The sequence below is a fragment of the Moschus berezovskii genome, chromosome 1 (assembly GCF_049115385.1).
Source record: "Moschus berezovskii isolate FMDL1 chromosome 1, NW_MosBer_1.0, whole genome shotgun sequence".
Lineage (NCBI taxonomy): Eukaryota > Metazoa > Chordata > Mammalia > Artiodactyla > Moschidae > Moschus > Moschus berezovskii.
The window spans coordinates 129,797,484-129,814,823 of NC_142460.1; the positions used below are offsets into that span (position 1 = coordinate 129,797,484).

The 17,340-nt window shown below is 40.0% G+C and overlaps 1 protein-coding gene and 1 pseudogene across 2 annotated transcripts in view; one reads left to right on the forward strand and one right to left on the reverse strand.

Annotated features, from left to right (window-relative positions):
* Positions 1–6,963, reverse strand: part of LOC148778848 (uncharacterized) — a 59,048-nt pseudogene extending 52,085 nt beyond the window's left edge. Inside the window, exon 1 of the transcript XR_016038156.1 lies at positions 6,238–6,963. The product of XR_016038156.1 is annotated as an uncharacterized LOC148778848 (transcript). The remainder of the gene's footprint in view (positions 1–6,237) is intronic.
* KPNA4 (karyopherin subunit alpha 4) overlaps positions 6,931–17,340 on the forward strand; it is a 60,422-nt gene continuing 50,012 nt past the window's right edge. The window contains exon 1 of the mRNA XM_055410609.2: positions 6,931–7,266. Within this exon, the coding sequence (XP_055266584.1) occupies positions 7,198–7,266 (69 nt within the window). The 5' untranslated portion in view covers positions 6,931–7,197. The remainder of the gene's footprint in view (positions 7,267–17,340) is intronic.

Here is a 17,340-nt window from a genome sequence, read left to right on the forward strand (position 1 = left end):
TAAAAGAAAATTAAAAAGCCCCCTTCCCCACCCCAAAAAAAGATAGGCATTGGGGCAAAAGGTTGGGCCCAGTTCCTTATTTCTCAGCCCCTAGAATCCGAACATTCCTTTCCACTAGTTGGGGCTAATGGAAGCCATAGGAACCTGACTAGTGAGAGCGAGGTGAGGCTCCCCTAACATTGGGTGAGATATGGATTTGCAGAATCTCTGATACATGTAATTGTACATGTAAACAACACTGTAGCTTTCTCACCTAACACAGCTTCTGGTGCATAGAAGTAAAGACAAGGAATGTGCTACTCCCAACCGAAGTTATAAATCCAAATATTTTCCTCATAGAACTATTGCCACATATTGTCACTGGGTTCAATGACATTCATATAAGTACTTTATAGATTAAATAAGCCCTTGTGGGCTAACTTGAACACCTACTCCCTAGTCATGATCATGCTCTTATGTACATATTTCAAAGAACTAATCTTCAAGCAAACTTTTGAAATACCGATCATTTGTAAATCACTATACTTACAAAACAAGATAATCACGATGGTGTGATCACTAACCTAGAGCCAGACATCTTGGAATGTGAAGTCAAGTGGGCCTTAGAGAGCATCACTACAAACAAAGCCAGTGGAGGTGATGGAATTCCAGTTGAGCTATTTCAAATCCTGAAAGAAGATGCTTGAAAGTGCTGCACTCAATATGCCAGCAAATTTGGGAAACTCAGCAGTGGTCACAGGACTGGAAAAGGTCAGTCTTCATTCCAATCCCAAAGAAAGGCAATGCCAAAGAATGCTCAAACTACTGCACAATTGCACTCATCTCACACACTTAGTAAAGTCATGCTCAAAATTCTCCAAGCCAGGCTTCCGCAATATGTGAACCATGAACTTCCAGATGTTCAAGCTGGTTTCGTAAAGGCAGAGGAACCAGAGATCAAATTGCTAACATCCACTGGATCATGGAGAAAGCAAGAGAATTCCAGAAAAACATCTATTTCTGCTTCATTGACTATGCCAAAGCCTTTGACTGTGTGGATCACAATAAACTGTGGAACATTCTGAAAGAGATGGGAATACCAGACCACCTGACCTGCCTCTTGAGAAACCTGTATGCAGGTCAGGAAGCAGCAGCTAGAACTGGACATGGAACAACAGACCGGTTCCAAATAGGAAAAGGAGTACATCAAGGCTGTATATTGTCACCCTGCTTATTTAACTTCTATGCAGAGTATATCATGAGGAACGCTGGGCTGGAAGAAGCACAAGCTGGAATCAAGATTGCCAGGAGAAATATCAATAGCCTCAGATATGCAGATGATACCACCCTTATGGCAGAAAGTCAAGAGGAACTAAAAAGCCTCTTGATGAAAATGAAAGAGGAGAGTGAAAAAGGTGGCTTGAAGTTCAACATTCAGAAAACTAAGATCATGGCATCTGGTCCCATCACTTCATGGGAAATAGATGGGAAAACAGTGGAAACAGTGTCAGACTTTATTTTTTGGGCTCCAAAATCATTGCAGATGTTGATTGCAGCCATAAAATTAAAAGACGCTTACTCCTTGGAAGGAAAGTTATGACCAACCTAGATAGCATATTAAAAAGCAGAGACATTACTTTGCCAACAAAGGTCTGTCTAGTCAAGGCTATGGTTTTTTCAGTGGTCATGTATGGATGTGAGAGTTGGACTTTGAAGAAAGCTGATCACCGAAGAATTGATGCTTTTGAACTGTGGTGCTGGAGAAGACTCTTGAGAGTCCCTTGGACTGCAAGGAGATCCAACCAGTCCATTCTAAAGGAGATCAGTCCTGGGTGTTCATTGGAAGGACTGATGCTAAAGCTGAAGCTCCAATACTTTGGGCACCTAATGCGAAGAGCTGACTCACTGGAAAAGACTCTGATGCTGGGAGGGATTGGGGGCAGGAGGAGAAGGGGACGACAGAGAATGAGATGGCTGGATGGCATCACCGACTCGATGGAGGTGGGTTTGAGTGAACTCCGGGAGTTGGTGATGGACAGGGAGGCCTGGCGTGCTGTGATTCATGGGGTCGCAAAGAGTCAGACACGACTGAGCGACTGAACTGAACTGATACTTACAAACTGGTGTTGTTAACACAAAATTTAACACAAAATAACTGAAAAGGGATAGTGACCCTTCTAGGTTCACTTATTTCAAGTTTCCAAATAATGTTCTGCTTAACACTAATGTCTTGAAGTTCCTACTCCCCCCAACCCTAGGCCAGCAAAAGTGTGTGTGTGTATGTTTTTAAAAACACTTACTAAAATCTAGATCTGGGGAACTCTGAGAAGTCTGCTCTAAGTCATGTAATCAGTATCCTTGACTGTTTGGTTTAAGTAGCTCCTTCTGTTTTATTTACTTTTTAAAAGTTAAAAATGAAGAGTATGTATCCTTTCATTTTCCCAATATTTAGGGCAAAATAAAAAGCAAGTGAAAAAAGTTTTAGAAAGTCTATGGATGTTTGCCTCATGGCAATACAAATAGATATTTACCAATAATCAATAATTTGTACACATGAATTATGAGCATTTCTCTAATTATTAATAATTAGTAAAAACTAAGCTTTAAAACAAACAAAAATCTAACTTAAGAAAAGCTCATGGCTCATCTCTCTCAATCAGATTATTATCAACAGCTAGCCTTTTAATCTCTTACCACTCAGAGCCCTGAGTCAAAATAAGAAGTCAAGTCTGAAAAACTCAAGTCTGAAAAATCCTGACAATAAAGAGGAATAAATAAAGTCCCCTAATACCTGATCTGGAGAAGGCACTGGCACCCCACTCCAGTACTCTTGCCTGGAAAATCCCATGGACTGAGGAGCCTGGTAGGCTGCAGTCCATGGGGTCGCAAAGAGTCGGAGATGACTGAGCGACTTCATTTTCACTTTCATGCATTGGAGAAGGAAATGGCAACCCACTCCAGTGTTCTTGCCTGGAGAATCCCAGGGATGGGGGAGCCTGGTGGGCTGCTGTCTATGGGGTCACACAGAGTCAGACACAACTGAAGCGACTTAGCAGCAGCAGCAATACCTGATCAGTTCTGTTTTCTTAAGAAAATAAAATTGTGTTAACAAAGGTTCAATGCTTTTCTCTCAAAAAAAAAAAAAAAAAAGAACCACTCCAACTATAAAAATATACAAATTACATTTTAATTAAGATTTAGCAACATATAAAGCTGCTTTTTCTTTCAGCAAATACTGCCTAGAGTTTTGCTCAAGAAATTGCACATAATTCCCCAAATGGTAACACAAACTATGAGATCCATACTCTAAAAAGGGATTCTACATTCTTTAATTTAATGTATGTATCATGAGAATACTCCAAACTGCTTAAATGAAATAATGATCAATTATAATTATTTTTGAAATTACATTTGATCAACTAAAATATCATATAAAGCTTCACAAATCCTCTTCACAAGCCTCTGTTGCATAACAGAGAAATAGTAAAGAAAATCAAGAAATAAATTTCTTTATTCAGAAAGTGACTGTAAGAAGAGAATTTCATGACACATTGAAAGTTAGTATCTCTACAATATTTTAGACTTTTCTTATACCAAAGTAATAATGTCAGGATATTAAGTACCTGATATTGAATATCCTATTTAAAAATAGGTCTCGTGGGCCTTCAATGGCTAAGTAAAAGATCTCTCTTGGTAAATGTGGTTTATTTTCAAATATCTTTTGATATTGATTTCTAACATAATTCTACAATGATAAGAGAATAGACTCTGTATGATTTCAATACCTTGAGACCATGAAAATTTTGCACTTTATGTCCCTGGATAAGTTCCACTGTCTCCTGGTTTATAGTCTATGGGAACTTGAATAGAATTTGTATCCTGCTGTTGTGTGAAAATTGTATAAATCTTAATTATGTGGAATCAGCTTTTCAAGTCGACTATATCTTTCTACTTTTATATTTGTTAATTTTTGAGAGTTTGATACTGAAACTCCAACTAAAAATCCTAATTAAAAAACTGTAATATATAGTAAAACTATGTGTAACTTTGTTCTGTATTTTCCAAGTCTCCCATAAATGTGTTATCACATTCTCATAATTAAAAAAAAAAATAGGCTCATGTAGAAGTCTTATAATATTTGGTTATAATTATATTTCATATACACAAAAATACTTGTTAATCTATGTTGAAATGATATTAATGGCTGTATTTTACTATTTCCTTAGTTCGGCAAGTTAAATTTCTGAAACCTCCTAACTATGCTTAGCACTACTATATCTTGCCAATTAGATTGCCAATCTGCATTTAGATCTATTACTAACTCCAGGGAAAACAATGTACCCCTTTTATAAATTGTATATCTTCTGTCTGGAAAAAAGGCTTCCCAGGTGGCGCTAATGGTAAAGAACTCACTTGGCACTGCAGGAGACAAACAGACAAGGGTTTGATCCCTGGGTTGGGAAGGCACAGGCAACCCACTCCAGTCTTCTTGCCTGGAGGATCCCACAGACAGAGCAGCCTGACAGGCTACAGTACATAGGGTCGCAAAGAGTCAAATACTACTTAAGTGTCTTAGAACACACACACACATCTGGAAAGAACTACATGTAAAGTGAGAGGCAATGGGTAGGGATAATTTCAAATGAATAATTTAGGCCAACAGACAGACTACCTATCCTTATAATTAAGGAAAAATGTTCATTTTAGAAAAGTATGTTCCAACTCCTAAACATGTAGGGGGTTTGCCCTGAAGCCTATGTCTGAATCTACTCCCTTAACTTCAACCCTAGAATGAGCATGATACCAAATTACGAATTCTTAGAAGGAACCCTGTGTAGTTTAGAAACTGTAACAACTCAATCAACATTTTTAAACAGGAAGAGTTAGCTTGTTTCTTAATTTAATGAAACATACACTCACAGCAGTTTAGCTGTAGGTCCTGATTTGTTACTGAGTGCACACTAAAGGTGCCAAGCACGAGGTGCTGGGAATATAGAGAAAAAACAAATATGGCCCTTGACTTCAGAGAGCTTTTTGTCTAGAGGGAGAAGCACCTTGCTGCTAAGTCACTTCAGTCGTGTCCGACCCTGTGTGACCCCACAGACGGAAGCCCACCAGGCTCCCCCGTCCCCGGGATTCTCCAGGCAAGAACACTGGAGTGGGTTGCCTTTCCTTCTCCAATGTGTGAAAGTGAAAAGTGAAAGTGAAGTCACTCAGTCGTGTCTGACCCTTAGCGACACCACGGACTGCAGCCTACCAGGTTGACAGACATTAAACAAATACGGAAGACCAAAATTACAAGTTGTGGTTATTTCCTGTTTGTATTGCATCTCCTTTAGTGGATAGTGTGATTACGCCCTTCTTTTAGGAGTAGGGTATTCTGAACTGAATTTTCTTATTCTAAACTCAGTTTGAAGACATCAGTGCTACCCTGTGCAATGTTACTTCAATTAAGTGGTTCTATGGGAAATACAATTTATAATGAACATAATTTTAAACTTAAAATCGGCACTGAATTTACATTCAAGTTAACGTACAGTGCGAATTGTTTCCAAGTACAGCTTCTGTTTGCCTAGGTAGCTGAAAGCATACAAAGTACTGAGGACTTTAAAGACATTATTCTCATTTTAAACGTTTTAAAATATATTTTTAAACCATTTCCGTCTCCCGTTTTCTGAAGCACTTTTAGTACATTCATTCGTAGATTGTGTTATTTCCATCTCTGGTAATAGTATTTCTGTTAGAGATGTGTATCTTTGGAAACGGCAACCCACTCCAGTACTCTTGCCTGGAGAATCCCACGGACGGAGAAGTCTGGTAGGCTACAGTCCATGGGGTCGCAAAGAGTCGGACACGACTGAGCGACTTCACTTCACTTCACTTCATGTCAGGTGCTACGGTTCCCGCCTTTCAGAAGTTAGTACTGTGTGGCCGAGAAGTTCCTTTAACTTTGCAAGACGAAGTATCTAGGAGGATGGGGGACTTCCCTGGTGGCTCAGTGGTAAAGAATCCACCGGTTCGATCCCTGGATTGGGAAGAGCACCTGGAGACGGAAAAGGCAACCGACTACAGTATTCTTGCCTGGGATATCCCATGGACAGAGGAGCCTGGCGGACTACAGTCCATGGGGTCGCCAAGAGTCCTATACCTTTACCACTGAGCCACTAGGGAAGCCCCTAAAAGAGTCCGATAGGTCTTAGCAACTAACCGAAACACAAGAATAACCACAAGGTAAATCAGCGCTTCCCAAGTTCCCACCTGTTGCGGGACTTGGTCAGAGGGGATGAATCAGATTCCTCTAAAGCGTCCTTTTCCTTTTCCAGCCACTGACCCTCCCGCTTTCCGCTGCGACTCTGGAACGCAAGTCACTCTTTCCAGTCCAGGCCCCAAGGCCGGGCCCCCAGACAGCAGAGACCCCTGCCAGGGTAGGGAGCTCGGTTGAGAATAGGCGGCTGTCCCGATCCGGGATGGAACCGAGGCGCAGATCTCCTGTAAAGCACCAGGAGCGCGTAAAGAATGCCCTAGGAGAGAAGACGCACAGAAGAAGAAAAGAACGTACTTTGACTGAGCTTCGGCCCGGGGACTCCAGAGCTCTGGGGCGGGCCGTACAACCAGAACAAACCAACTCGTTCCCGGGCGTCTCCTTCCCCCGTCCCCTTCCCGCCTTCCTTTAAGCCTCCTACTTCTCCTTCGCTTCCTCCCCGCTGCTCCGGGGGCACGTGGTCCCTCCCTGATCTTCCTCGCCACACCCCCTCCCCTCCGGGCCCATCCCGCAGCCCCTTCCCCAGAGTCTCCCGCTTCCCCTTTCCACTCGCTCTTCCGCCCCCGCTCTCCATCGTTCTTTCTGATTGGTCGCGCGCACCGGAGTCTGGTTGGCCAATCGGCGAGCGGGACTGGCGGCGATGGGCGGGGCCGCGGCGCCGGGGCCCTCAGATCGAGGCTGCCTCCCCCTCGCAGCCGGCAGCACATTCCGCCGCCGTTGCCGCCGCCCGGCTCCGCAGTTGTCTTCGCCCGAGCTGCGGTCGCGTTGGGGTTAGGGCGGGGGGGGACGGGCGGGGAGAGGCGGAGAAGACCGCGGCGGAGGCAGGTGAGAGGAGGAAGGAAGCGGCGGGCACAGCAGCTCAGGCAGCGGCCCGGTTCCTGGGAGTGTCGGTGCGGCGTGGTGGTTGGGGCGGATCCCGCGGGGCCCGGGCGGGGGAAGGAGTCACCGGCCCGGCCATGGCGGACAACGAGAAACTGGACAACCAACGGCTCAAGAATTTCAAGAACAAAGGCCGCGACTTGGAGGTAAACTCGGGGGCGCCGGAGGGGTAAGGGCCGTGGGCCTCGGGTCGATCTCCGCCGGGACTCGGAGTGTGGGGAGTAGGGGCGGGAGCCGCCGCCGCCGCCGGGCCGCGGGGGGAATGGCGCTGGGGGCCGGCCCGTCCGTGACGCGTGTGCTAACGCGCCGGGAAGTTTGTGTCGGGCCTGGTCCGCCTCCGCGGGGAGCGAGGTGCCGGGGTACGGCCGGCGCGGCCTAGGCCTGCCCCGCGGAGCCGGCCCGGCGCGGTTGCGAGGGGCTGGGCCTCGCGGCAGGGAGGCCGGGCGCGGCGAGTGTGGAGGAGGCGTGCGTGTGCCGCGCCGCCCCGGCCCGCCTGCGCCCCCAACCCAGGAGCGGCGGCGGAGATTCCGGCTCGGGCTCCCGCACCGACGTCTGGGGCCGAGGGTGGGGAGGGAGGAGGGACTAGCGTGTGGCGACCGAGTGGGGCTCGGAACTTCCTCAGCGAGGCCCGAGTCGTCTCCACTTAAAGGCACTTTCTCTGGTCTTCCCGACTCCCGCTTTACCCTTGCCTCCCCCCAATATCCAAACTACAGGAGTCAACTTCTCCGTTGAAAAAAAAACACCCCCGGCGTGAGAGGCCTTCCTGGTGATGCTAACAGTGCCTTCCAGCGGCCTGTGTTTTACTGTGGATATAGCTGATGTGGATGAGCAAGATGTGGCTCACGGTGTGCGCTCTTCCTGGCAAAGGATAACCCTTATGTCAGCTTGTTCACAAATCTTTTTATCCCTTCCTGAGAGACCACCAGCTGCATTCTTACCTATAAAGTCCAAAGGGTTATTCAAAGCTGTCTTCCTCTAGTCTACAGTATCCTTTCCCTCCACCTGCCGGTGGTGATGGTAATGGGGGATGGGGTGGGCTGCGGAATGGCACCATCACATTTTATTATTCTAAAAGGGTGAAAAAAATCCTTCGTTATCTTAGGTAACAGCTGCTTTTGAGGTTCTTAAGGTACATAAGGTGTGTGAGTTAAACACCTATTACAGATTTTTGATAGAAGACTTTTCCTTTAGTTTTAGGAGTCTAGGTGAATAGGGGTCTTTTGTTTGCTTTTTTTTTTTTTAATTTTTAAATATTTCCATCCTGCATCTGAATAAAGAGTTCAGCTTTTAAAAGATGGTGGTCTGGTAGTTTTTTTATTTTTTTGTACTTTTTTATACTGAGATCTTCAAATTCCCATCATCTGTTTCTGAACTTTGAGCTTTTGCCTGATTGAGATAGTGACTGTTTGGGGGGCTTTCCACAAAGCCATTTACTCTCCAAGGCAGTTAATGTTGTCTCAGTGGGTTTCCTAGTTTGAGGGACTTAAATACTATCTGGTTAATTATGTGATTCTTTTAAGGTTAACATCAGGCATAATTTTTATACCTTTTTTTTTTAATGAAAGAATTTTAACTTTATTGAGTTCACATGCTATTGAAATTGCCATTTAAATATAGAATTTATGATTTTCATTAAGTTTATCTAGTAGTGTAATGATGTGATGAAAATTTGACTTTTATGAATATTTAAAATGAGAGGGAAGAAAACACAAATTACAAAACCTAAAAGCTTAAAGACGGCAAAATTAGAAAAATCTAGAGAAATATCAATTAAATGCTTGACAATCCTTCTAATCTCTTTCCCTTCTGTTTTTCTGGCTGCTTTTTTAAATTTTTTAACCAACTTCATTGAGGTGTAATTCACATACTATACAGTTCACCCATTTCACATAGTTGTACAGCCATCAGAACAGTCAATATTAGAACATTTTCATCATCCTCCAAAAGAAACCCAGACTCACTAGCAGTCACTCTTTTTAGATTTACCTATTCTAAATATATCATATAAATGGAACTATACAGTATGTGATCTCTTGTGACTGGCTTCTTTTAGGTAGCATAATGTTTTCAAGGTTTATACATATTGTAAAAATGTATTAATAAATAAGTGCTTTATTCCTTTTTATAGCTGACTATTCCAGTGTGTGCATATACTGCTTTTTGTTCATTCGTTCATCATTTGATAGATATTTGCATTGTTTCCACTTTTTAATGATTATGAATAATTCTGCTCTGAATATTCATCTACACATTTTTGTGTAGACCTGTGTTTTCATTTCTCTTTGGTTTTACACATATGGTAACTTTATGTGTCACTTTCTATGGAATTTCCAAGCTATTTTTAGGTGATCCTTATTTTTTAAATTGATGTTCTCCCCTCACTCTGTGTATCTTATTATTTTAGTCAAAATAAGATTAAGGGCTGATTCTATATTAGAATCATATTTGCTATGTGATTTTTTAAAAATAGCTGTAAATACACATTAAGTAAAATGTTTTGAGAAGCTCATTTTGCCTTATGGGCATCGTTCGGTGACTTTGATAACTCTGCATGCATTAGGAATATGAATATTTTCATGTTTTCACCCAAAGAAATGGGATATGATTTTAAGAGAAAGTCATCCTTTCTCCTCACTTATAATTTATTCTGTCACATATGCCTGCAATGAAATAAAAACATCTTTTGTTATCCTTGAAGAATATTAGAAGACTTATATGTGTATGTGCCTAGTCGCACAGTCGTGTCCAACTCTTTGTGACCCTATGGACTGTAGCCCGCCAGGCTCCTCTGTCCATGGGATTCTTCAGGCAAGAATACTAGAGTGGGTTGCCATGCCCTCCTCCAAGGTATCTTCCCAACCCAGGGATGGAACTCAGGTCTCCTTCATTGCAGGCGGGTTCTTTACTGTCTGAGCCACCAGGGAAGCCCTAGAAGCCCTAGTATGTGTGTCTATTAATTACATACATGCCTGTGTCTCTCAAAATACTAATTATGCCCATTTCTTCCCCCTCAAATATGGTTAATTAAATATTTCATGTTCTTCTTTTCATACAAGTCTTCAAAATCTGGCCTTTTACACTTAAAAGAATATCTCAATTTGGACTAGCTCCATTTCAGATGCAGCTGTGGCTACCTTATTGGACAGCACTGATGTGGAGGATAGCAGGTAGAGTGAGATAACTAGCATTTTTGGTTTGATCTAACATTGGTTCCACATTATGGGTATGAAATCCTGGAGTTTAGTTTAATATCTAACTTCGTGTGTGACTTTGGGAGAGTCAGTTAATCTTATGGTTCTTTCATCTGTAAAATTAGAGGTACTTGACATCTACTTCCTGTTGTGAAGATTAATGGGTTTAATGTTAGAAAGATGCCTGGCAATTCTCTGAGTGTTTTATCACCTTCAACTTTTCTTTTTAGGGTTAAGAAGGGGATATAATAGGATTTAGTGGAATTGATTGTCTTACTTCCTTATTTGCAGTTGGCTCCTTGTTTTTTCCTCCATGTGCATATATCTTATGTTGAACTTAAAATTAATGGGAACATTTTTAATGTAGAGATATGAATTGACCATTGAAAGACAGTTTGGAAACAGGGAATTAGTGACCCTTCTAAAGTCAGAATTTCTGTTAGAATTGAAACTGATTATATGACCTTCAATCTGATATTCATTCCTATCATTTATTCTACCGTTTTGGCTCCTCCACAATATGGTCATGCTAACTTCTTGAAAGATAACAGCTTTAAAGAAGGTGTATGTCAGTACTCATTTAAAATAACTTACAGGAACTGTCAGATGGTATTCAAGGTGTGGCTTCTTTTATGCAGTGTGATGGAGGATCATCATTAATTTGAGATAGTAACCATAGAGAGGGTATGCACAGTTTAACACAGGAAATGGGTAGTGACCAAATTTCAACTTAAAAAATGAGTCAGAATAAAGCAGACTGAGTTCATCTAGCTTACGTTTTAAACGTAGAGAAGTAGAGGGGAAATTCTCTTGTAGACTTTCTAATAAACCTGCATAATTTTTATGGAAGTTCTGAGATGATCCAGGTTTGAATAGAGCATAAGTTTTGTTAGGTAAATAATTAGATTTTATAAAAACTGCTTTGAGAAAAATACTTACCCTAAAAATAAAAGAATATTAAAATACTGCGTGATTGGAAACTTATAATTGTCCACGAACATGAAATAAGCTTGAACTTTAGGAAAAAATTACTTGGTTGGCAAGAGTTTAATAAATTGATCAGCTGTTTTGTTGTTTAGAAATGGCCTTGGTGATTTATTAAACTGTACAGAGTGAAAGGCATTGTTAAGCTATTATGTCTTGTTAACTTTTAGAGACTGACCTCTCTCATCACAAATCTTGGAACATATTTACTATACTTAAAATAACCACTGTCTAATTTTTCATATAATAGTCCAGGCATGTGACAGTATGAAATATCTGATAGAAAGATAGTTGGGAATTAAATAATTGTTTTTGTGCTTTCTGCCAGCTTTCCTAGTTTATAAGGCAACCGATTTCAGAATTGCTTCCTTGGTAATTTTCTTAGAGATATCAAGATCTTTGTTTTTCATAGACCCTAGTATTTCAGATGTGAATATAACAAGATTGGGAAGAGTTGTAGGAGTAATTTAGCTTTAAAAGAATGAAAATACTTTAGAAAAAAAATGTGTAGGTAATTTTTAAACATTGATCTCTTGTATCTGATAGTGGTTGTGGGTCCTTCAGGTATTTTTTAATGTTGCTGAAACAGCATTCATCTACTTGAGGCCTATAATAATGAAATGAGAGCTTGTCAAATCTAACCTTGAATGATAATTGTGATATTCACAGGAACAGAGAAGTTTGATTAAAGGGAACTAACTTCTTCAGCATCTGCTGTATATATACTTTAACTTGTATTCTCATTTCTCTCAATCATAGAAGTAGGGATTACTATTCATTATGTAAAGAAAAAATTCTAGAGTTACATGACATAATAGCATAACATTCAAGGGAATGACTTGAACTCAGATGTTTCAAAGTGAGATCTGTACTATTTGTATTATATTTAGGACCTCCCTTTAGCTTCTTTCAGCCTTAATGCAGATCTCAAAGTTGATTAAAGGGTAAATGTGAAAGCACCTAGTATAGTCCATGGGGTATATAATAGGCATTCAGTAAGGGTATTTTGTTGTTGTTGTTTTTACCAGAGATATTTTTGGAAATTGTGTTTCATTTGTAGACTTTAATAGAGAACACAATCCATTTACTTACTATTCTTTCCAAATTTAGTAAGACAGGTATGAAGAAAACTCCCCCCTTATGCAGATCAAATGAAAACAATCTTTATATTGGCACCTACTAAATAAGGACAAAATATATGTGGTTGTAATGGCCTTAGTTCAGAAATTTTCAGAGCATTGGGTCTCAAGACCCATTTATACAGTTAAAAATAAGGACCCTTAAAAAGCCTTATTTGAGGGTTTCTATCAATATCAACTTTTACCATTTTAGAAGTTAAACAAGAATTTTTAAAAATATTCATAAAATAGCAATAATAGAGCAGTTTTATATAAACATAAATTTCCAGCCAAAGAGAACTGATTTTTCAAAACCCTCCAAAATTGGTGAGAAGAATGGCCATGTTTAACACTTTTCTTGAGTCTCTTTAATATTTGGCTTTAGAAAAGATAGCTGAATTCTCAATCTTTATGATATACTCTTTTGGTTGAAGTATGCCAAGAATTGCCAGCTTCATACAATAGGCAGTTGAAAAAGGGAAGAACACATAATAATCTTTTTAGATAATAATAAAATTATTTTGATATACCATGTCATACCATATAAGCCCAAGCTCCAGAAATAATAGTTTCTTTAAAAAGTTAGTTGCAGTATGGAATCTGAAACCACTTAGTAAATTTCTTACTCTTACGTTAAAATCCACTGGTCTGTCTTACACTTGGACATTTCTGATTTTGTAACATCATGTGTTGGTCATTTGGAAAATATTAGTTTCACTGAGTTATGTAAATCTTCCAGATGCTGACACACTTGATTATACAGTAAAAGTTCACAGTTAGCATCACCACATAAGTTCATCAGAAAAATCTTAAATATTGGAAGTCTGTCAAGCTCACAGTGGTAGACAGAAGTTTTCCAAAGTTCTTATCTTCACTTTAAAGCTCAAACTTGATCATTAGCAACGAATACTGAAAGTTGTTTTTCTTTAAGCCATAAGCTCACTTCACTTATTTTTGTGAAAACATCTGCCAGATACTGAATAGCCATAATTTGTCTGTCAGTTGTTCTTTCAAGTAAAAATGATGTTCCATGAAAAAAGTGACTAGTTCAATTAGCAACTCAAACAGTCCCACAAATACTTTTTCCTGAGACAGTCATCCTGCTGCAGGCGTATTCTGTAGAAATGGTTTATGTGTGTTCCCCATTTTATCACAAAATTTTAGAAAAGGCTTTTTTATTTTTTAGTAAAAGTAACAATTTTTTTACTGTTTTATCAAGGACATTCTCAAGTGAGCAGCCTTTTTTCTTTTTAACTGAAATACAGTGACTGCTTTACCCACTGCAGTGCAGTACAGTGTAAATGTTAACTGAATAAAAACAAGTGTTAGTAGTAATTTAAGAAAATAGTTTTGCCCTTGTGGGCCCTCTGAAAAGGTTTCACTGTCCCCAGAGGGGCTTGTTGACCATACTTGGAGAATCATTGTCTTTGTGTATTATTGTAGGTTCTGTTATAGGTGATTGTTGCTTTTAATTGATAAAAGGCTCTTAAAAGGCTTTATAGTATCACAGTTAAGTAACATGGACTGTGGAGTCACACCTGGATTTGAACCCTAGTTACTCTGTTCAGTAGTTACAGAAGTTAACTTACTGTCTTTAAACTATTTACTTAATATTTCAGGCAGAGTGAATGGTGGCTCTATTTGTACCAACTTGCTTCATTATACATTACATCCAAATAATCCCCCTCCCCCAACTGTGTTCCCTGTCAGAGTAACATTTTGTTTGCAGTTCCTTTTGTACCACTGTGCACCATAATTCAGATCACATCAGGTGAATTGGAGAAGCCTTCTTTTTCCCTTCATTAGCACTCAAGTGAAAGCCTACTTTCTCCTGCATGCTTAACCAATTTGTCACAAAATTACTAATTTCTGACTTCATTTCTCTAATCCTTTGTTGTAAGTAAGTTTGTAAATACTTTATGTATATTTTGTTAACTGATGGCCCACAAAACTAAATTGAACCAGAAAATAGCTCAAATTCACACAATTTGGTACACATAATGAAAAATGGCTTAAGGCCATAGACATTTGCTGGTACCTTAAGATTAGCTTGATTATAAAATGCTAAACATTTCTTTTACTGTTTATTTTTAGGATAAAATTTGATTGACTATCACTTTTACCCTCCATTAATTTACATTCAATTAATGTAAATTAACATTTTCAGTAATGGCATGTTTTGGCAAACCTGAAACTTTTTAATTAACAAAAGTCAGAATCCTAAGATAATGTGGTATTTCATAATTTGGTGATAGACATTTTTAATATTAGAAAGCAAATTATGTTCTGCTTCAGTTTCCAGTTCTTTAAATGAAAGCTTTAGTTGCCTGGTAACTACTCTTAATACTTGTTTAGTGTTTTTATGGCTGCACCACATGTGGAATCTTAGTTCCCCCACCAGGGAATGAACTTGAGCACCCTGCAGTGGAAGCACAGAGTCTTAACCACTGGACCACCAGGGAACTACCTTGTTTTAGTTTTTATAGCATGTCTTTGTGGTTCCTTAAAGTAAATATTACATAAATTTAGTTACAGTGGTTTTATTTTTATCTACCTGGTTGTATTAAATAACCCTACACTTTTTGCCACCCATCCTGCCTATTTTCCTGTTCCTCTTTAGCCACTTTGATTCAGGTCTGGGGGGGGAGGGAAGCAAAATAAATTTTGAGATTTTTGAATAATTGTTACATTATTCTAGGTTCTCTGCTGCTGCTAAGTCACTTCAGTCGTGTCCGACTCTGTGTGACCCCATAGACGGAAGCCCACTAGGCTCCCCCGTCCCTGGGATTCTCCAGGCAAGAACACTGGAGTGGGTTGCCATTTCCTTCTCCTCTAGGTTCTCTAGTAATTATTAAACCCTTTATTTTCTGGCTTTCTTTAGAATAGTGACTTTAAATACCATAAACTTTTCCATAATGTTGATATTAAAAGTTAGGCCTGATAGCTTTAGGCTGAAAAGGCTGGGTTTTTTTTAATATTCAGAGCCCAGCTTGAATTAGTTTAAGCACAATGAGGAAATCTGGCTCTTAAAAACCAGTAAGTTCAGAGCCTTTGCTCACTTTATGAGAGCTCTGATGAAAGTCTAGGGAGGACTCTGATCAAGATTTGATTGCATGCTTGTACCTGAATTTAGTCACTGTGGGCAGAGGGATATGGCTTTGTGATTGGCCAGTACAAGGTCATGTGCCACAGGCCAGGTGTGTGTATGGGGATTGGTTGGGAAAGGTGTTGGTGTGGTGGTTTAGTCGCTAAAGTCGTGTCTGACTCTTTGCAACCCCATGGACCGTAGCCCGCCAGGCTCCTCTGTCTGTAGGATTTCTTGGCAAGAATACTAGAGTGAGTTGCCATTTCCTTCTCCAGGGGATCTTCCCGACTCAAGGATCAAACCCGCAGACCCGCATCTCCTACATTGCAGACACATTCTTTTATTGCTGAGCCACCAGGGAAGCCCCAGTTAAACCACAGATTTCCCTGAAGAATGATAGCCCTATCTGTTTTAAGAAAAAAGGAAGAAAAAACCCATTGAAGACAAGTGTAAGGCACTGCCATCCAGTACAGGTGTAGAATGGTTTCTTATTTTGCCTTTGACTTTTATATAGAGATGTTCACAGGTATAGCTACAGATTTAAGTTCATCTTTTTTTTACATAGATGTTTCTAGAAACTATTTGTAGTAGTCTCAAAATGGAAACATCTAAACGCTCATCAGCAGGTTAATGGACAGTGTGGTATATACGTACAGTGGGTTAGGTCAGCAGTAAAACAAATGACTGATACAGGCAAAATGTGAATCTAAAAAAAAGAATATACACTATAATTTTGACTTCATTTGTTGATCAACTATTTTCTTAAACATCTTATATCAGTGTTCACATTGTTATCTCTTAATGTCTTGAATAATTTTTCTCAATTCCCTTTTGTTCCCCAGCTTTAAAATAGTAACAGTATTATCTTTAAATTATGGAAAATTTTATTTAGGACCAATAAACAAATGCAGTGTATGATCAACATAATCATTAAGCTGAAAACCATCATGAGAAACCACTTCATACCTACTAGTATAGCTGTAAGCAAAAAGACAAACAAGTGTTGGTGATGATGTAGAGAAAGTAGAACCCTCATACATGGCTAATGAGAATGTAAAATGGTTCAGCTACTTTGGAATGCAGTTTGGCAGTTCCTGAAAAAGTTAAACAGTTAACATGTGACCCAGCAGTTCCACTCCTAGGTATAAACCCAAGAGAATTGAAAACAAGTGTCTGCACGAAAACTTGACCAAGAATGTTTGTAGTAAACAAAATGTGGTATATGCATACAGTGGAATATTATTCTACCATAAAAAGAATTGAACTACTGCTGCACATTATTACATGGATGAACCTTGAAAACATTATGGTACCTGAAAGAAGCCAATTAGAAAAAATCACATATTCTGTAATTCCAGTTATATGAAATGTCCAGGATAGGGAAATGCAAAGAGACCAAGGGGATTAGTAGTTGCCAAGGCCTGGATTAAGAGGCAAATGGGGAATGGCTGCTAATAGGCATGTGGCTTTTTGTGGTAGAATATGATCTTGAATTAGATGGTGATGATTGATGTGCAACTTTGTGAATATAGTAAAAACCACTGAATTTTACATTTTGAATAGTAAATTGTGTCATCTGGTTTATATCTCAATAAAGTAGTAGCTTCAGTTCAGTTCAGTCGCTCAGTTGTGTCCGACTCTCTGCGACCCCATGAATCACAGCACGCCAGGCCTCCCTGTCCATCACCAACTCCCGGAGTTCACTCAGACTCATGTCCATCGAGTCGGTGATGCCATCCAGCCATCTCATTCTCTGTCGTCCCCGTCTCCTCCCACCCCCCAATCCCTCCCAGCGTCAGACTCTTTTTCCATTGAGTCAACTCGTCGCATGAGGTGGCCAAA